This window comes from Oreochromis aureus, linkage group 18, assembly GCF_013358895.1.
Source record: "Oreochromis aureus strain Israel breed Guangdong linkage group 18, ZZ_aureus, whole genome shotgun sequence".
Classification (NCBI taxonomy): Eukaryota; Metazoa; Chordata; class Actinopteri; order Cichliformes; family Cichlidae; genus Oreochromis; species Oreochromis aureus.
The window spans coordinates 9,057,571-9,078,348 of NC_052959.1; the positions used below are offsets into that span (position 1 = coordinate 9,057,571).

The 20,778-nt window shown below is 42.6% G+C and overlaps 3 protein-coding genes across 4 annotated transcripts; 1 reads left to right on the forward strand and 2 right to left on the reverse strand.

Annotated features, from left to right (window-relative positions):
- Positions 1 to 400: 400 nt before the first annotated feature.
- LOC116331981 (leucine-rich repeat-containing protein 52-like) lies at positions 401 to 8,232 on the reverse strand. The gene is made up of 2 exons (XM_031754818.1): positions 7,584 to 8,232; positions 401 to 729 (listed from the first exon to the last, which is right to left on the reverse strand). The coding sequence occupies exons 1-2, from the start codon at positions 8,230 to 8,232 to the stop codon at positions 401 to 403; spliced, it is 978 nt and encodes a 325-aa protein (XP_031610678.1).
- Positions 8,233 to 12,566: 4,334 nt separating this feature from the next.
- On the forward strand, positions 12,567 to 14,349 carry mgst3a (microsomal glutathione S-transferase 3a). Its single transcript, XM_031754819.2, has 6 exons — positions 12,567 to 12,725; positions 13,042 to 13,168; positions 13,252 to 13,325; positions 13,437 to 13,494; positions 13,661 to 13,733; positions 13,825 to 14,349. Exons 2-6 carry the CDS (start codon positions 13,052 to 13,054, stop codon positions 13,965 to 13,967), a joined length of 465 nt encoding a protein of 154 aa, XP_031610679.1. The 5' UTR covers positions 12,567 to 12,725; positions 13,042 to 13,051; the 3' UTR covers positions 13,968 to 14,349.
- Positions 14,216 to 20,776, reverse strand: LOC116331977 (cell wall integrity and stress response component 4-like). 2 transcript variants are annotated; one of them, XR_004200344.2, is made up of 6 exons: positions 20,363 to 20,514; positions 19,215 to 19,499; positions 17,411 to 17,686; positions 17,124 to 17,284; positions 15,597 to 15,722; positions 14,216 to 15,428 (listed from the first exon to the last, which is right to left on the reverse strand). XR_004200344.2 is itself a non-coding variant. In XM_039602515.1 (6 exons), the coding sequence occupies exons 2-6, from the start codon at positions 20,427 to 20,429 to the stop codon at positions 15,678 to 15,680; spliced, it is 834 nt and encodes a 277-aa protein (XP_039458449.1). In that variant the 5' UTR covers positions 20,430 to 20,543; positions 20,670 to 20,776; the 3' UTR covers positions 14,216 to 15,677. The 2 variants fall into 2 exon arrangements, 1 of the variants encoding a protein (XP_039458449.1); XM_039602515.1 differs by adding an exon at positions 20,670 to 20,776 and having other exon boundaries at positions 14,216 to 15,722; positions 20,363 to 20,543.
- Between the last annotated feature and the right edge of the window lie 2 nt (positions 20,777 to 20,778).

The window sequence follows — 20,778 nt, forward strand, 5'->3', positions numbered from 1 at the left end:
TAACTTTTAAACCTTAAAATTTCAAAAAGCTGATTTTAAACTGATCTGAAAATCAGTCAAAAATATCTCTGTGAAAGGATATTCAGAGTTTTTCTGAGATATGTTGTTTTTGAGTTTTTTTAATGCTAACTTTGCACATAAATTAACAAAATATGTGGTCATATATTTGCATACATAGTTTATGTATTACCCAAGGACTGGGGACCTCCACTATGGTGACTACAGTGTGTGTAACAACACCTGGAAGCCCACTAAAAATGATAGAAACACATTCCTTGTTCCATTCATTAACAGATTCGAGCCTGTTAAACAGACCCAGTTTCATGAGACTTCTCAGACAGTTGTGGAAGTTGAAAGGAGGCACTGTGGGAATCCATGGCGAGAGGGGTGGGATTTTGTTTTAAACAGTATGTGAGGTTTTTAAATTCCCATTGTCATGGCCACTCCTGGTGCTCGCAGCACGGCCTGTCTCAATGCTTTCTTCCTCGTCGTCCATCTCGAGCTGCTCGTCTTTCTTCTTGATGTAGCGCTCATAGAGCACCATGATGACACCCATCACCCAGGCCGACACGGTGCCAGCAGCAAAGATGACAAAGCCGATGACGACAAAGAAAAGGTAGTCCCAGGAGCCGAGTGTCTGATGACATAACGTCCGTAGCTGGATGCCCACCTCCCCCAGTCGACGGCCCTGAGTATCAGCAGGTGAACCACACACCGTCTGGCCCTCATCTGTCACACAAAAGTACACCAAGGAGGAACGGTGAGGATTAATCATGGGACACAGCAGCATATCAGCATTTTTTTTACTGTTAGAAATTAATCCTGGTTTTGTTCTTTTTTTTTTATAATATCAAAGAAACGCACCACAGACACGTCACAGCTGACCTAGAGTGGCACCGCTCAGAAGCTGAGTGATGTTGTTACTGTTAAGTGACATTTTTAAGACACAAGGAAGTGAAGTTTCATCAGATCTTTGTCTATAATAATATTGTTTTCTTTATGATTATTAATTAAACTTTTTATTAAAACATCATAAGGTGGTTAACTCTCTAAAGCCTGAACAATTAAATTTATTTTTTTTTTATTTTAAACTGGAGAATTTATTCCACCTTCTGACAAATTAAAAAAAAAGAAATTAAATATCATATAAGTTTCAATTTGTATCGCTTTTGATACATCTGGCATTTTTTGTGCAATTTATTGCTCACAGTTCATTTTAAACAAATCACACTGATGACATAGACGTCTGGAAAACACATGTATTAAATATGATACACTTGGTGTCACAGCTGGTTTAAAATCAAGAGTTCTCTATAGGATTAAATACAGCAGAGCTGTTCAAGGTCCTCAGCCTCAGCATCATACGGTCTCCTTCTGTTTTACTTCCAGGTGACTTATCCTCGCTGACTGTAAAAACTCACCTCAAAACTTTTATCTTAATAGCTTTAACCATCACCAAACAAACAAACAAACAAAACCAGGTAAAAATTATCAATAAATCAGTGGTTCAACTTTCTAACAGATCATACAAATTCAGAAAAAAAACACTTCACCAAATAAAAAAAGCAAAAATGTACAAAATAGTAGAAAATGTGACAGGATACATGTAACTCCTGTTATCACCTCCACTGTACTATATCATTCATCCCTCCGTTCTCTTCCAATTATCCTTATCAGAGTCGCAGGGAGGCTGGACCCTATCCCAGCTGCCATAGGTGAGAGGCGGGGTTCCCCCCAGGACAGGTCGCCAGTCTGTCACAGAGCTCTTTCTCTCTCACACATTCTTCATCCAGTACTTTTACTTATGTGCAGCAGATGTGTGTAAAACCTTTGCATCTAATTAGCATATGATTTACGAGATCCTTTGCTGTGAGACATAATGCACTCGGACGATATCGTACATATGGCATTAAAGAGAGCAGCCTTTTGAATAATTCAAGCACGTTAGTGCTTGTTTTCCTCAACATTTGTAAATGGCAGCATCCTGAGACGAGGATATCCAAAACTCATTCACATTCATACTTCTAAATAAATAAATAACCAAAAGGCAGAAAATTGCATCATAACAATGTTGCTGTTTCTATCAGAAAACTACAAAAGCTTTAAGAGCTTCCTGCGCTTCACAGTCTGCTGTTGATGCAGCATTACATTAACAAAAAAAATAAATAAATAAATCATGGATGAATTATTTAAATTCCTCTTCCCTGCACAGGATTAGCGAGTGACTTGAGCCTTTGTGTCTGCTTGAAACCACAGATAATAAGGATTCTCATCATCAGGGACGGATAGGACTTCACTACAGTACTGAGACCTTGCTGAAATCCACATATTCCAACAAAATATTGAGTCCCTTGTCTTTCAGAAAACTGCATGAACATCCTGTAATTTTAAAGCCCTCCGAGTCAAAATTAAACACACCACATTATAGGTGTTGAGCCCTGCAGCAGCTCACCAGAGAGGCCTTTTTTAAGATAACAATCCTGAAAGCTGGTTGAGTCTTTTGTTATTGTGAGCAAAAAAGTGCAACACAGCAGAGCGTGGCATCTCCATGCGGCCACTGTTTTTAATTGGCTTCTGTTTTTTCAGAGCTTTTGTGCTAGGAGGAATTCCCACTGGGAGAGATGAAAAGACGTGGAAGTTTCTGCACAGGGAACAGTTTCCTGTAGCCCCATTTTCATACCAGCATCCTTAAAATACCCTGACTCTTTTTGCTGTGAGATGCATGCTATGGAACTGTAACATTCACATAACCCTAACAAACACAGGAAAACTGAGACATGTTGCAGACCGTCAGAGAATAACTGTAAACTTACTGTACAACACTTACATAAACATCTCATTAATATTGCTTATGTTTATTTCTCATTCAGAACTTCAACATGTTTACACTGCACTGACTAACAGAGTGATCTCGTCGCACAAACCGCTGATAAATAATAAAACGTTCCTAAATCTTTTCTTTTTTTGCTGTGAGAAATGACAGTGATAATGTTTACTCATGTATTACCCTATATTTTGTAGATTTATGTCGTATGTAGTTGGTCATCCAGCTGCCAATAGTTTGCTTTGTTGGACAAATTGATAAGAATTAAAACAGACTGAGAATGATGAATGTGATCTTGCCCTTGACCTTAAGCACAGTTTGGGTGAAGCTCCATTAGGTGGTCATTGTGTGCAAATTCAGATTATTGTAGCAGAGATCATTGGTCTTTCAGCAAGGTAAGCTTTGAATTTATGAACATTTTACTGTATTCTGTGTTATTTCAGCTGACAATTTTAGATGACAATACACAATAATGATAATAATGACCGTCAAAGCATTGTATATATAGTACTGTGAAAAAGTCCCTTGTTTATTTCTGTTTTAATAGAAGAGTAGGAAATAAGTACAGCTTACATTTATTGTATGTTTACACTTATACAGGAATATTATACATGAGTAAAGGTTGTCTGAGCCAATCCATGACCTCTGGCTGCAAAACAAACCTAAATCATCACCCCTCCACCACCGTGCTTTACAGCTTTTGTACTGATATGCTGTTTTGGTCCAAACGTGGCACTGTGAATTATCGCCAAATATCACCAAACGTCATTGTTGCATAAGTCTTGTGGTTTGTTCGGATGCAGCTTTTTAACCTAAGCTATCCTGACATGTTCTTTGTAGAGAGAATAGACTTTCACCTGGCAACCTTTCCAAACTGTTTGTCAGATTGTGCTGTCATGAACTTTAACATTGAACATGCTAGTTGAGGCCTTCAGAGTCTGAGATCTAGCTCCTGGTTTTTTTTACAGGTTCTGTAAACATTGCACAGTTTGAACTTCAGGTAAATATGCTGTGACGTCCACTGGGAAGACTTGCGACTGTCTTGAAGGTTTTCCACTTGTGAATAATCTTTCCCGCTGTAGAATGATGGACTTCGAATGATTTAGAAATGGCTGCACAAACCTTCCCAGACTGCTGGCTGCAGCAGCAATCGCTTCTTTAAGAACTGATGATCAGTTAATTAAGTGCATTTCGTTATCAGCACCTAGCTGCTGCTTACCATCTTAATTCCTGTGGAATTCATTTTTCACACACTGCTTCTGCATTTTAGCTTAATTTTTGTTAAACACATAATGACATTGTGTAATATGTCACATCCTAATCTGAGGTTATGTTTCCCAAATTTTAATACCTGCTAAGGACCAGATCATTTTTATTATGTCTTGACATGAAAAAACCCTAGAATTTAAATCATCTACACTTCCTTTTCCACGTAGGTGGCTTTTCATGAAACTACTTTAAGAGACACATAAGATTTTGAAATATTGGGCTGATGCCAATCCTTATGTTTGAAGTAACAGTTTGGCTAATAACCAGTTTGGTTTTCTTTATTCCCCAATTTCTGCCAAAAGCAAAGTAGAAAGAACACTGTCATTATAACAGATAACTGTGCTGTTTTCTTTAAGTTCTTTATGTGTTTGTGATTAATGAAGATCGGCCACGTCCATCAAAAATGCAACCTTATTCACTGACGACCTCATATGCTCCAAGTCAACAGCGTATTATTATAGTTCTGCTGAATTTGTTTACTTCTTTCTGCGTCGTCGTTTAACCTGCACATTCAGTCATTTAAGCTAATTCACCTATTTGTTAGTCATTTTTCTTTCGCTTTTATATCAACTGTTGAGTTAATATTTTACCTAATTGTTTTCAAATGTTCACACTCAATTACTTTTAGCTGTTTAAACCTATTTCGCTTGCTCACTGGCAACACATATAAAAACAGGCTCAGGTTGGTGGGAGGTGTGATTTGACAGAGGGTGACAGGGATCATACCGTCGCTTTCAATCAAACTACTCGACAATTCCATCTCACGGAGCGACTGAAATGTATGCTTCCCCTAATATATTATTCACTGTGCGCTGAAATCTCTGCTCTTATGCTCAGAGAAGCTCTTATGTGTCTCAAAGATTAAAAAATGAGCATGCAGCTGAAGAACACGAGGAGGCTCTGCTCCTCTAAGCTTTATAGCAGGGAAAATTCAAAGTCTGCTCTGATCCTCTCAGAGGCTGCTGCTGCTGCTCACTGTTCACACAATATGCTACTCAAATTCCGACAGCCCTCCTTGCAGACACAAACACGTACAGTGTGCACTGTACATGCATGTGCTTGCATAAGATTTAAGTTTCCAATCTGAATCTGCAAATGGTTGTGGATGCACATGTCTGCGTGTGTGTGTTTATACATGCAGGTGTGTGTGTGAGAGGAGGTCTGACAGCTAGGAAGGAAACCCTTATGGCTTCACCCCCTATACCCCTACAGGGACTGACATCAAAGGAGAGGGCTTTCCCTCTCTCCTTCCCCCATCCACACTGCTCTATTTCTAGACGCTCTCCTTATATAACAGCTGAGAGAGTGCTAATCTAGCCAGGAAGGCGAGACAGAGGAGAATCTGTTGGTTCCTTCCTGAGGCTTTATTTCTTTCGCTCTCTCTCTCTCCCTGCCTCTCGCTTGGTCTTGATGCATTTCCTAAACCGAGGAGACAAGGCGAGCCATGTTGCATGAACCAGGTGAGACCCAGGCGAGCGATAACAAGGCTTGGGAGCCGGAGCTTGCAGCTGAAAAACAACCGTCTCTAAAATGTTTTCTACCCCCCCCCCCCCCCCTCAGAAACCCCCTTCCCACCCCCAGCTACACAAGTATGCTTTGTCTGTGTTTAAACGTCTCAGTGCACAAATCAGTCAGTGTGTAAAATCTGCGCCTGTGAGGGTGTGTATGTGTGTGAGTTTCTATAGTGTTTACCAAAGGCTGCGTGTAGATGTAGAGAATGTTTGTATCCATGTGTCCGCCTTCTCCCTCACTGGCAGCTGTCACTGGAAGAGACTCAACTCCAAATTAAGCTAGACAAAAGGCAACGAGAGGCAGGAAAATGGGACAGCTCTTGCAGGACTCATTTTGGACTCAGTCTGAGCTTCACAGGGAGCATGATGAACTATAGTGTGTGTGTGTATGTGTGCGTGTGTGTGAGAGGGAAAAGAGCAGGGGATGCCTTTTTAGTGAGCGTGGCAGTTGTATTATAGCTGTGGTGTTAGAATTATGGCTGGCTTCTTGCTCAGTAAATCACACTATAAATAGCAGCTGCCCTTTTGCATAGTGACACATCCACACCATTATCCACGAGCATAATAACTCAAAGTAAGAAAGATGATGGAATCCCGGACACATTTATCAGCTTGACAGCAACAAAACAAAGGGGATCAATATTTGATGGTGGAGCTATGATCCATTTATCACGCCTGCAACGCAGGAGCCTGATAGCGGATTGATTAGTCATTCTCAGATTTAAAAAAACAAAACAAAAAAGAAACGCCTTGTTTCCTTCATCACTGTAGAAAGCAGAACAGAATTTATGAGTAAAGTCGCCAGAAGACAAATCAAGTGGGTCCCTGCCTACGATCTTCTTTCACCCTCTTTGTCATTTGATAGTCTGATTGCTGCCACGCTCCACTGCTGTCACCTGCGTCTCATCCCACTGAAAGATGAGAGAGGAGTGAAGTTACAGCAAACTAACAGCACATCTCAGAGTTGTGGTGTACATGGATACCACATGGCGTGTGTGTGTGTGTGTGTGTGTGTGTGTGTGTGTGTGTGTGTGTGTGTGTGTGTGTGTGTGTGTGTGTCTGTGTGTATGTGTCTGTGTGTATGTGTCTGTGTGTGTACTGAGATGCAGACATGACAGGGAGTGACATGGTGCGAGGGAAATCCAGTAGTTAAGCCTCTGCATGTATTCAGAAAGACACAGAGTCATTCTTTCCTTGAGGGAGTCAAAAGAAAGAGATTTGCTGCCATTTTGCCATCATGTTTGAACATCTTTTTTGTCATATAATACAAATTTTAATTATGTAAGGTGTGAAAAAACAAAAAATATCCCAGTTAAAGGACTGTCACTTTGTAGGAGGACACCAATCTCGATTACCAACCAACGAGGCAAAATTGTTTACAGCTCCAGATGCACAGCCTTTCAGGGCCCCTGAAGCTCTAATGTATATGTGCATATGACTAAGACCCAGATAAATTAAATGAAATCAAATGACCTTCAAACTATATTCCACAGAAGACGGGACAAAAGGGGTTCAATAGCTTATTTTTAATCAGTGCCTTGTGGTTAAACTGAACAGATGTGGGGGTTTCAATTCAATGACTTCAAATAATAGTAAAAAGAATTCTAAACACTAAACAGAAGTAATTCCAGCTTATAAACAGTCCATTATGTGTGACTTAGCCTCTAGATTCACCATGATTTTTTTAGCTATTAAAGTTGCCCTTTGTCTGTTTACTTCTAAAGTGCTTCTTATCGACATACAACACAGCTGGATCTATGAAAGGTGCTGCGCGGGCACTTTGTTCATCTTTTTAGTGGATGCTGTTCTGTTACTGAAAGAACCTCCATCGGGAGGCCAGTTTATGTAACTGAGAATTATCTAACAATTAAATGGAATGACTGGCTCTCTGGGGCCTTTCCATGTCTCACCAAAGCAAATGTAAGCGATGTTCTTTGTTGATAAAAAAAAAAAAAAAAAGAGTAGATAACTGACAAGACCTTGGAACTTGAAGCCCTCCAGATGGACCCACAAGCACAGGTCCTCGTTGTCGCATTCGCAGCTCCACGGGTTCCCGCTGAGCCCCACTGAGCGCAGGGCGGGCAGCGCGATCAGGGAGGTGATGTTGAAGACCGTCAGGTTGTTTCGGCTCACATCGAGTACCTGAAGGGCCGCGTTCTCCCCAAAAGCGTCCGGGTGAATTTCGGAGAGCCCCGGGTTGTCCGTCATCCTCAGCATCACCAAGCTCGCCAAGGGGCCGAACGTCCTGTCCTCGATCCGGGTCAGAGTGTTGAAGGAGAGGTCCAAGTAGGCCAGCTTGCGTAGATTCCCAAAAGTGGACTCTGAGATCTCCGTCAGAGAGTTGTTGCTGCAGTCCAGGTACACCAGGTCGGAGAGGTAGTTGAGCGCGAGAGGCGGCAGCTCCGCGATACGGTTGTTGGAGATGATGAGCTGCCGCGTGGCCAGCGGAAGGTTGACCGGGAAGGCGGTCAGGTGCTGCCCAGCGCACTGGACCACAAGCTGGTCATCACACACGCACCTGTCCGGGCAGCCAGTGGAGATTACCGGGGATGAGAGGACCGCTGTCGTGAGGAGGAGCAGAACTAGAAGCCGCAGGGGTTGCGCGCTTGGCTGCGGGGCAAGACGCATGACACCGCCGAGGGCTTCATCAACCCTGTTTGGACAGAGTCGGTCGCAGTGACATTCTTCATTGATACATCCTCACCGTGCGAGCCGCTTGTCCCAAGAAACGATCTCCGCCGAGGTCAAGTCCAAACGTGCCCGTGGCAACCTCTCGCGCGTAATGTCTCAGTTCATCCTGTCTGTTGGTTCTGAATCCGACGCGCATCCGCTGTGCTGGACTTGACGGCCGGCTGCCTTGGTGCTGTTTCGAATGTCATGAATTTATTGAGTGTATTCTGCTGACAGCTGTTCGCACGTCGTAAAAAAAAAACCCGACGTCCTTTGATGCGGCGCTGCTGCTCGCAGTCAGTTGTTCCGTTACATGTTTGCCATCCTCTCGCTTTCCGAAACTGAATCCAAATAAAGGGGGCGCACTGAAAGGGGGGGAGGGCTGCGGAGTGATCTCACGCTTGGGAGTGAGCTGGAGCGTGGAGAGTGGAAGGGTCTGGGCAGTGGAGGTAATGTAAGGCTGACATTAAATATTAAAGCCCGCGCACAGTTGACACCTAGTGTAAGGTGACCTGTGATCCTTCAGCTGCCGGCACGGGCGCAGTGATTACATCTTCACACGCTACTGGAGGGTCTGTGGGTAAAAGCTGCGTGGATGTAAGAATGTGTATGTAAAGATCTGTTTGTGATGATGGCATGCACACTTTTCATCAGCCTGTCTCAGGTGTAGGATCAGGTGCACCTGGATGTGCATCTCGCGGGTTTTCGCTGTATGTGGGGTGGGCTGGCTGCCTCTGTGACTGACTGTCACAGAGGCAGCCAGCCCACCCACTTGAAACTTTCCCTGATGTATACAGCCAGCAGATGATGGGCTTAGATGAGATGGTACTAGGTGGTCTCAGGCTGCAGTTGTTTTTCCTCCTCTCTCCAGTCTCAGTGTGAGCCCTGTCTCTATTCTTGGTTCTCTGTGTAGGTGTTGAAGTGCTGAATCAGACTCGGCATGATGGAGGAGGAGGAGGAGGACAGATGTGCCGCTGACAGTCCGTGAAAGGAGCTACCCCGAGCCGACAGCCAGCAACCTGCTGAACGCTGACCGCTCGCGCACGTCAACAAAACCAGGTGGAAGCCTTTTACCCCGTGTTGGTGTGTCAGAGCAGTGGGCCTGTGTATAACCTAATGCTTTTTTCACGCTTGCGATCCATGTGGACTGAACTTAATCCACACAGCTGTTTTGCGTCAAGGATATTTAGTGACTTTATGGGGACATCTAGTGACGAAAACTTGGTAATGTTACACAGAGACAGCAACCATGTTTTGGTCTTTGTGTAACTAGTTTTATAGGTGCAGTTTGAAGCTATTGCACAGAGATTTTTTTAATAGATGTCTAAATTTATCCGCTCTCTATTTATGATCATACAGGAAGCAAAACTGTATAAACCGAACATAAGCCATAACTCAGCAAGTTCAGTCCAGCATTGTGCAAAGCCAGAGCTGATTTTTTGACAAAATCCCTAAATTTCCAAATATAGATTTTGGGGAATGTGCATACCATGACAAATGAGAAATATGAGGGAATGCTGCAGACATAGAAACTTAAAACCTGGAGGCTTAAATATCTATCTAGATGTGATATTTACAGAAAGGGTAGAAGAAGATACTTTTAAAACATTAAGAACATTGAGAATTTTTTTTTTTTTTTTAAATTATCTAATCATCTCATATATACTTTGAGGAACCATTATTTTGAAAGCGCATAGCAGGACCAGTTCTTGTTTGATTGGCAAGCAGACTTCAAAATACAGGCTTTGCATTATTCCTGACAAAGTATAATCTCTGCTATTTGTTTTCCTGGAATCTCCAGCAGGTACAGTCATGCACAGTGCACGTCTGTCTTACTCTCTGTTTTCCCTAAAATATTCATCATTATATTTAACCGTCTAGAATGGCATGGCAGAAAAATGCTAAACACTGGAAGAAAGAGCTGCAGCCGAAAGGTGTTTTTGTAATCCTTTAAATCTGGTGTTGTAAGAAGAATCCCCCTATTTATCTTAGTTAATCTGCAGATATACAACTTTCTTCCGTTATAACAGCTGGTGTGAAGGTTATGCTACTTTGAGTGTTCCTGTATTACAGGTCACACAAAGTAAAAAAAGAAAAAAGAAATATATTCACAAAAGCATCCAATCACTGTTAAACTGGCGACACATCCTCACATCAGTATCTACAAGGATTTTACAAATTCAGGGACTTCCCAAATACAAGGGTCTGAGCTTTTCTTTTCACAGTTTGCGTGCCCCTCATGGTCAGATTATCTGCCATCACGGGCTGAGCTTCCACTGCCATCCTAATGATACACAGCTGTATCTCAGCACAGAAACCCTCTAGTCAGTTCATTTCTCTGGATGACATCTAAATCTAGATGTAATCCAGCTTCATCATATTGAAAAACAATACAACTGAACTCTTGTGTCGAGTCACTACTCCTGAAAGTGGCTGACCTTCACCTTAACATGGGTAAAGGTCATTAATTTTCAGAGGTTCTCAATCTGGGTGCCATCCTGGACCCCAGCCTCTAATTCTCATCATATATCAGATTCATCTCTAGAAGTTCTTTCTACCACCTAAAGAACATCTCTAGAGTCTGACCTTATCTCTCAGAGTCCTCAGCTGAAACCCTCATCCATGCCTTCATCACCTCCTGCCTGGATTATTGCAGTGATATCCCGTTTGGTCTACCAGACAAAGCTCTGTACAAGTTCAGAACTCACAGTTCTTACCTGCAACAAGTCCTGGCAATACATCACCCCCACCTAACCTACAAACCTACAAATCGCCACATGCTCTTTCTCTCCTGTACTTATTCAATCTTCTCCTCCCTCCCCTACACCCCACACTGCATTCCCCAGTTAAAGGCTTACTCGCCATCCCCCTCACCAGGCTGGGGTCTTTTAAAGGACAGAGCCTTCAGTGCTGCAGCCCCCCACTCTCTGGAATATGCTCTCCTCTAAAACACCCTGTCTTTGAAAATTTTCAAAAAGCAGTCGAAAATTTACTTATTCACAGAGGCCTTTGACCTTTGACTTTTTTGTGTAAAGGTGCTATATAAACTATTAAATGTCACTGAACCAATGACACCTCTAACAGTGGTGTGCATACCTCAACTTGACCTGATATTTGATACAAGAAACCTTGGCATGTCAGATCCCTGTTCCCCTCACCACAGGGCACATAATGTGGCTGCACTCCAGCCAAGAAAGTCTGTGCTCTGCATCAGTTGTTGTGAGCTGGCTCGCTGACATGGCTAATATAAGTCACTTCAAAAGAATGGGGCCATCATTAATGACACTGGGCTCCCACCTTTGTCTGGTATGCCAAGTCAGAAAGGGATTAATTCTGCAGTAAACACTGTCACATAAATCGTCTCCGGGTAGTGCAAACTCTGTTTTTCAAGAGGAGCGGACTACCCTTATGCTATCAAATTATGTTTTGTTTTGTTTTTTTAATTTCAAATGGGCTTTTTTCTTTTCTAAGATTATGTCCTTTAAAGGAAATCAGTGCTTTTCCTGAGCAGTTAGGCTCAACTTTATGCCAAATGTTTTTGGCTTGCGGACAATAACAATAAAAAGAAAAGTGAAAAAAGAAAAACAATGACTAACAAAATAATAATAATATTAATAAGTAAAAAATTCCAGCTTGCATACACAATCAGTAAATTACCATCATCCAATCATCCAAGGTCAGTTGGAGCACATTCACTTTCAATACTTCAAGGATACTTTTACTTAAGTAGAAAGATCGTGTTGTTACTTATTAAAAAAGCCCCAAAGTATTGTTTTTGACGCTTTGCAAATCACAGCAATCTATTTTAACTTCTGGTTACACATCCTCATTTCCGGCATCTCCTCCCCGTGTTGTCCTTTGTTCCTCCTTGCACCGCCCACTCAAAAAATCATGAACACCCCTACTTCCAAAAAATAAAAAATAAAAACAAAAACGTACAACTTTAGTAACACCGAAGGTGAAGTTAACTGCAAGTTACTGGTAGCACAGTCTATCCACGCTGGTCAGTCCTGTTGGGGAGCAGCTTTGCACGTAAGATAGGCGGAACTAATCAGGAAATGTGGAGCAGTGCTATGATAAGATAACTTGGATCTCTCCCTGACATTTAACACATAAACGCGCACGTATATAATGAGTCGGTGTTAGTATTTGCATACAGGGCTGTGGCCAATGTGAAGCCTGTGTGGCGTGAGGAGTCTTTACTTCCGCAAGGATGTGCTTATAAAAAAAAATAAATAAAAAAAAAGGTTTCGGTTTATCCTTAGGAGTCTTACAGCTAACCTTTAACACGCATTAGCTATAAAACTGAATTGAAACGTCGATATCTCAGTAGCCACGCCCCCCCGTGAATGTTACGTAAGCCGCACGCACGCAGATATATTCAGACGGAAACTTCACGGTGGTTGGTGTTTTCCAGGGTTGTAGCTGTGAACTTTGGTTGCTTCGTCAAGGTGAGTGTGTTCGTGTCTATTGTAATTCGTTTTTAATATGTGCGCTTTCAAAGCAGCCCTGACGAGTCATGGTGCTGCTGGTGTTTCTCGTTTGACCTTTCGTTTGTGAGACGTCCTTTATCTGCGCCGGCAGCTGCACGGCTAATTTTCTCCTCAGGTGTTCGAGGTAATTGTGTGATTAGAGGGTCTGAAAATGGACACTTTCTTGTACATGTTAGCCGAGGGAGGAAACAAATGCGTTGCCTTTCTTACCAAAATAAAAGTGTAATGAGTACTTTCGATATAAGACACAATATATTTCTAATTCATTTTCCAGGTCTGTCAGGATGGTTGTGCTTTCCAAGGAGTATGGATATGTGGTGCTGACTGGCATGGCCAGTATGGTCATGGTTACACATCTGGCCATTAAAGTTGGGAAAGCCAGGAAGAAGTACCATGTGCACGTGAGTATTCAAATATGGAGCACAGTGGAGACTACCTGTTGAAAGGTGCTGTCCTGTACAAATGAGCTTGTCACGCCTTGCAGTATCCTCAGATGTACAGCGACGACCCGGAAACTGGGAACATTTTCAACTGCATCCAGCGGGCACACCAAAACACGTAAGTATAGTAAGGTAATGTAATCCATGCACAGCAGCATTATGTCATGTTCTTTCATCGACAACAGAGAAGCAGGTTGATGTTAACATGCTCTTGTGACCTCCCCACCAGCCTGGAATCCTACCCTGCCTTCCTCTTCTGCCTGGCTGTTGGCGGTTTTCATTCACCTGTAAGTTTATTTTCATTGTGCTGCCATGTTGTATCGGCACCATAAGCGTACAATTTATTTTTGTCAACTGCGTCACAACATTTTGGCTGAAAATGTTCCCAACTTGTTGCATGCAATGGGTAGCAGTCCTGTTGCATCTGAGTGATTGTTTGTGTGGCTGTTGCAGCGTCTGGTCAGTGGACTTGGAGTCGTGTGGATTATCAGCAGAGAGGTTTATGCACACGGCTACTCTACAGGAGGTAAGAAACTGTTCAGCAGTTCACATCGATTTCTATTCTTATATCATAAAACATGGTCAGAATGTGTGTCTGTCTCTCTCATCTTAATTAGATCCTAAAAAAAGAGTGAGGGGAGCTTTTGGAAATCTGGCTTTACTTGGGATGATGCTGGCCACACTGAACTTCGGAGGCTCTCTGCTGGGCTGGAGGGGGAGCTCACGGATGAGGCGTTTTGGTGTTGGATCCAATGTGTAATGAAAATTTACGCCTGGGCCAATTCAGTCATCATCGCTATGGTGTAAATCATACACTTGCACAGTGCTCTCATCTTTAAGTCAGGTGTGTTAGGTTAGGTGATCTGACTAGTTCTTCAGGAACTGTATGGCCTGATTTGGAATAATGGAGACTAGCACTTTTGTAACATACATGAGTTATCAGTTTGTCTTATAGTGCTAACAGCAATCTATAAATTGGGTCTAAACTCTTAATATCACCTACAATCATGAATTTATTAGTGAATAAAAAGAAGTAATGATGAAGAAATTCCTTGTTTATTGTGCTGAAAGGGAACTTTGAGTGACTAAAGATGGTTATTCAACTGTACTGCTTTTGTAATTAAAAACCTCCATAACTTCTATTTTTCTGTTTGTCATAAAACTGACACCTTCTCATATCAACCGTTTAATTTCTTTGTCTGAATGTGGTTAACAATGGCCTGTGTATCTGTGTGTGGAGGGGAGTGGCTTTTCTTTTTGGAGTAATGTTCAAAGTGCACCTACCTTGTCTGGACAGGCAGGAACCAACCCTGCTGAAGTCTTAAGCGAATCATAGTTGACAATAGAAACTGTCGTTCACACAGTGAACAGTGACACTGCATAATGCCTAAGAGCTTACCCACCTATTATTGCTTTTGGCACACCCCACATACATAGGTTTGATATATTTATTTTCAAGTTATTAAACAGGAAAGTCATTCTTGCATTTCATCATACATCACTGCAGGCAGTAAAGTAACACCAAGTTAAAACATCAGAGCTTCGTTCCACTGTATTTGCAGTGCATTCCAACCAGTCCAGATGGAGGACCTTTAAAATGATTCCAATGCTGCTCTCTCAAATCTCCACTGTGTGTGTGTGAACAACACTTTTACTAAGTGAGTTTTACAATTTACAGATATCTAAGTATTTGGCTTAGCAGGGTATCTCCTCAGTAAACACTGGCAGCCTAAACATTTAAAGAAAAGCAATCACCAAATTCAAGATTTCCATGACTTTGTGAACATAACTGCACGTTTAACTGCTGCAACAGTAAATAATCTGCATTTGTAATTCAGGCTAAATTACAATTTGGAAAAACAGTGGTTTCCACTGCTGGAGACTGGCATGTCTTTCTCCAAAGATGTGGCTTTTCAATTGTAAAATCTGTTTATTATTTTGTCAACTTTCTGCAAGACCACTTCAATGATATTTGGTCACCCAAGGGTTTGTGGTTGTTTTGAGCAGCTTTCCCATGAGCCTTCATTCTGCCTTACTGGCTATTCTTACAGTTACGGAGGACTTCATGCGACCTTGATCCACATTACCTCAGATCACCCCTAGAGGGCAGTGTAACCGTTTGTGTCATATTAAAGTGCTGTGCAGGAGTCAGTCAGGGGCGCAGAGTCACGTTAATTTCCATCGGGGTGGGGAGTTCTCACCACACTGAAGGTCTCCAAAACTTTAAAAGGAATGTGGAAGAAATTTGAAGTGAATTTGAAACCTCCCGCTTAAAACATTAAGAATCCTTGGTTAAAAACTTTTTTTTTTCTTAATTGCTAACACTAGGTTCTCAGTGCCAAAGAGAAAGGAAAAAGAGCTTCTGCCTCCAGAGAAAGGTTTTGCTCACATCCAAAGTGGTCTTCCTTTGGTGTTAGATTTGCTTCGGTCCTCTGAGTGGTGGAAGTGACTGACAGAACAGGAGCTTCTGTCAGTAGGTGTACCTGGACAGTGGTGCGTCCTCCATCAAATCATCCTGAATAAAGTGATTTAAAAAACATTATCAGTACTCCACAGAGCATAATTCAAAATATGCGCTCACTTGCCACTTCATTAGGTATACCTCCTGTTGGAGAAATATCTAATCACCCAATCACAGTGCAGGGACTCGGTGCATTTAGGGGATGTAGACATGGTAAAGATTATTTCCTGAAATTCAAACCAAGTATCAGAATGGGGAAGAAAGGTGATTTAAGAAACTGTGACTGTGGCATGGTTGTTGGCACCAGATGGGGTGGGCTGACCTTCAGAAACTGCTGATCTACTGAAATTTTCCCACACACGCATCTCTATAGTTTACAGAGAATGGTCGAAAAAGGAAAAAAATCCAGTTAGTGGCAGTTCTGTGGGTGAAAATATCTTGTTGATGTCAGAGGAGACTGCCCGGGCTGCCTGAGACATACAGGAGGGCAACACTAATAATAATAATTATTATTGTAATAATAAAAACTGTAACAAACCACTTGTTACAACCCAGGTGTGCAGAAGAGTACCCTGTCAGTTAAGAAATGGATACTGAGGCTACAATTCATATAGGTTCACCAAAGTTGGACAATAGAAAATGTGGAGACATGTTGCCTGGTCTGATAAATCAATATCTGCTTAGAAACATGAGGGATCCATCGTGCCTTATATCAATGTTTCAGGCTGCTGCTGGTGGCGTTATGGTGTAGGGGGTGTTTTCTTGGCACAGTGTCACAGACTATCTGAATACTGTTGTTGACCATATCTATCCCTTTATGATCAGAGCATATTCATCTTCTGATGGCTGCTTCACATAACACATCATGTCACAAAGCTCAAATCCTTTCAAACTGGTATCTTGGCAATGAGTTGACCTTTACAGTCATCAGATGTCAGTCCAATCGAGCACCTTTGGGATGTGGTGAAACTGGAGATTCACATCATGGATGCACAGCTGATAAAGCTGCAGGTTTATCTGAGGAATGTTTCCAGGAATGTTTTGTTGAATCTAGACAACAAAGAATGAAAGCAGTTCTGAAGGCCACAGGGGTCCAGCCAACCACTAGCATGGTGTAAATAATGAAGTGGCTAGTGAGGATCTAATAAAATATATGAAAATAATTTTCAGTTTCTCTTACCTAAGCTCTCGAATATTTTTAATCGGCTAGACCACATCTCAAGAGTAACCCCTGATCAAGAAATAAGCTAGCGGCCAAGTCACGTTCCAATATGTCATCTCTGCTTGCAGTTGATATTCTAATGCCCAAGTTCATCTTGACAGTGAAGGGTGCTTAATAAAAGATGCAGTTATTTGGTATTTGACTTTCATAAAGTTTGGGGACTTCTAAGATGGAGATAAAAAAAAACAAAAGTGGTGAAAATGGTAATGCAAAGGTAGTAGACTGTATCTTACCATGGGTAGGTCCTGCAGACGATGGAACTCCGGGTGGTTAGTACGCTGGCGGAACTTGAGGAAGAGGACGACAAAGACGATAGCTGTGGTGACAATAAACACTGACAGCAGACCAGCCAGCAGAGGGTCTAGAGGGGAGCTGGAACGGTGGCCGGACCCCTCTACACGGTAAAGAATTTGATATGATATGAAGAAAATAAAATAGGTCATGGTAAAGGCAAAACAACTCAATGGGAGAAGCTTAAGGGAACACCTTCATCACACTTAGCACCTGCCAATCACCTTACCTTCACTGCCGAATTTATTTACAGACTGGACCTCCTTGTACACTGACCCAGCAGAGGCTCCACCTGGAGATGTGGTAGCTGTGTTCAGAGATTCAGAGTGTGGCCATGTGGTGGAGGTGGGTGCTGTGGAGCTTGTGTTGTGGACTGTGTGGGCTGGCTGAGATGAAAAGGTAGAGAGGGAATGGTTGGTCAGAGGGGTTTTGCCTTCTGTAGCTGCAGGGTGCAGAGGGGTGGTGCTCTGAACAGTCGGCGCTGATGAAAGGCTCTCTGCGGCAGCTGAAAGGGGGGATGTGAGCGCAGTGCTGTATCAATTCAAAACAGTACAGAAGATTCTTCAAACGAAATGAAATGCATTCACAACAGCCAGAGGTAACGCTGCACTGCCCTGCTGACGTTAAAGCTGCCGCGATTGTGTTTGTGCAGCATGTGTGGCCCACGCCCTGACAAAAATCTGTGCAAATTACAGAAAACTTACATTTATGCGTTGTTCTTTGTCAGTATAACAGAACGCTGTGAATCCCGATGACCTGCGCTTTCAAGCATCACTGCTCACACAGAGGTGCTCTTGAATCAGATAAATCCACAGTCTTTTCTCCAACAGCTTTGGACTCTGAGGTCTCAGCTTAAAGCCACAGAACTACATTAAATAAGTAGCTACTGTTTGCTTAAGAACTGAAATATATCCCAACGATTCCAAACAGTTGCTGCAGATTTGTCAGGTGCACACCATTATGTGAAACTCCTCTTCTACCACATCCCAAAGGTGCTCTACTAGACTGAGATCAGGTGTCTGTGGAAGCCTTTTTTCACAACATAGTGGGTACGCACTGTTCATAAAGAGATGGACATGGTCAGCAACAATACTCAGGTAGGCTGTGGTGTACATGGCTCAGCTGGTGCTAAAGGCCCAAAGTCTGCCAAGAAATCTGATGCTTGTTTTCACCTTTAGCAGGTCAACCTGACTGTGTCTGCATGCCTAAATCCACTGAGCTTCTGCCATGTGATTGACTGATTAGCTTTAATGAGCAGTTGAACAGGTGTAACGAAATAAAGTGGCTGATGATTGTTTATACGTAGAACAATGACTTTCTCTTGGCGTGAGTGTATTTCGTTTCACCTCATGCACATGTGCCTGCACTGACAGTTTGGTGGGGGCTGAGAATGTGGTGCACATGGTGTGATTGACAGCCGGACTACATTCCTGCAGCAGAACAGACAGACTGTCAAAGTACTGTGTGGTGTCAACAAAATACACAAAACACAAAAATGTTTGTGTTCTAATTGGATTATAGTGAGAATATTTTCAAGTGAGAATATTTTCAGCTTTTGAAGCGAGAAGCCTCACACAGCCTGCACGTTACTCTGCAGGGACAGGACAACAACAAAGGGTCAAAAAGGGACAAATGAGAGGGATCTGTCATATTGTTATTTCTGTGCTTCTCAAAGCGGTAACACCGCATCAGCTGAGTGGGTTATATTTATCTGATCTATAAAAGGAATCTCTTAAACAAGGTTGCGACACATTCTTATTCTCAGTCCAGTCAAGCGGGGGCCAGGTCAGGCGAGGAGTGTGTTGCACGAACATTGCTGGCAAAAGGGACTGTGCCCAAGAAGAGCCTGTGTTTGCAAACAGGCAGTGTTTAAGTGTGTGGGAAGTTTTATTTTAAGGCTCTAGTCTGGTCAATCTAAACAGACTGGACTTGAAAATTATAGATGGACAATTATAGAATTATGATCACCATAATTGCATGTTCCTAATTATAAAGATGCAGCTTTTTAAGACAAGTCATATGAGGCTGATTACCTGAAGGAGTTAGAGTACCGAGGTCTGCGTGCTGAGATGTAAGTGCTGCGGGGATTGCTGTGAACAAGTGGGTTTTAAGTACTGCATCTGTCTCTGGACGGACTGTTCCTTCTGCCTCGTTGAGGGTTGTGGTTTCACCCGTGGATTCATCCCTGCCTGCAGGAATACGTGCGTGCTCTGGGGACTCATTCCCACGATCCTCTGTCAGGTTAGAAGATGCTGAGCTTCCAGGATGATTCAGGAAGACGGCTGGTGTGAAGACATTGGGCAGAGCACTGCTTTGACCTGTAATTCGATAAAGAGAACTCTTGTTAAAGAGACTTTGACTTTAGGACCCATTTTCCAGACTAGTGATGACTTTTGTCACGTTTAGATTAATATAAAGGTCTTTTTAATTATTTATGAAGTGAGTGTTAAAATAGTAAAATAGTGTAAAAATATAACTTTCCCAGAGCGTGGTAAATTATTCAATTTGAAGTTCATTATCAGTCCTGTCTCTTTCCCCTCACCTCCAAACAGTGAGGCTGGATCTGCTGAAGGTCTCTTCCTGTTTAAAGGGAGTTTTTCCTTCCCACTGTCACCAAATGCTTGCTCACGGGGGTCAGCTGACTGTTGGGATTTTTTTCTCTATAATTTTAGGGTCTTTACCTTACAATCTAAGGTGACCTGAGGTGACAGTTGACTGAATTGATTTGTTTGGGTTCTTAAAAATGAAAGGGTGAAAAGAAAAAGGTTTTGCTTTATATTTGCTTTTACGTCTGTTCTCGAGGAAAACGACTCTAATTTGTCAGTTCATCTACTAACGCATAGATGTCCCCTTCAATTTCAAGCTTCTTGCCGTTTTAATCTACTTTAGGTGCTATTTTGCATCATGACAGATTCATTATGGCAAATTACGAGTAAGCCAAGAGAGATGAGAGGAAAATCTAAAAATGAAAAAACAAAACAAAAGGAAAGTTAACATCGTTTAACGAAGATGAAATGCAACCAACAACCTGCAGCAACAAGATCTCCGTCATCACCTCAATCAAACCAATAAATAGTCGCGTGCGGACTCGATTACGAGCCCAACTCACATCGGCGGGATGTCAGAAGTGTTCGCATCAAACACAGAGAAAGAGAGAAAGAGAGAGAGAATGGCAGCTTACCTCTTGTCCGCGTTGTGCCGGACAGCACAATCAAGACGCAAAACACCAAATGAATTTCAATTTTCATCTCATCGGCGGCAGGCTTCCCCCTTTAGATTACACAGCAGCTCTCCTCTGTGGCTCTCTGGGATTGTTTCCGTTACGCGATTTGACAGGGCACATCATGGGCTCTAAAAATATCCTGAGGGAGTCAGGCAGAAGAGAAGCAGGGGTGGGGCTGGATGCGGGCGGTGTTGGTGGGTGGCACCACAAAGAAATAGATTCTAATGAGTAAAACAAGCTTCCCCGATAACCACCGCAAACTCACGCGTGGCCTCTCGTCTCGGTGTTTGTCCTTTCAGAGCCAATCATCTCTACATGGAAGTGTCCACACCGCGTCACTTTGCAGTCGCTGTTGCTCTGCTGCACCAATCACA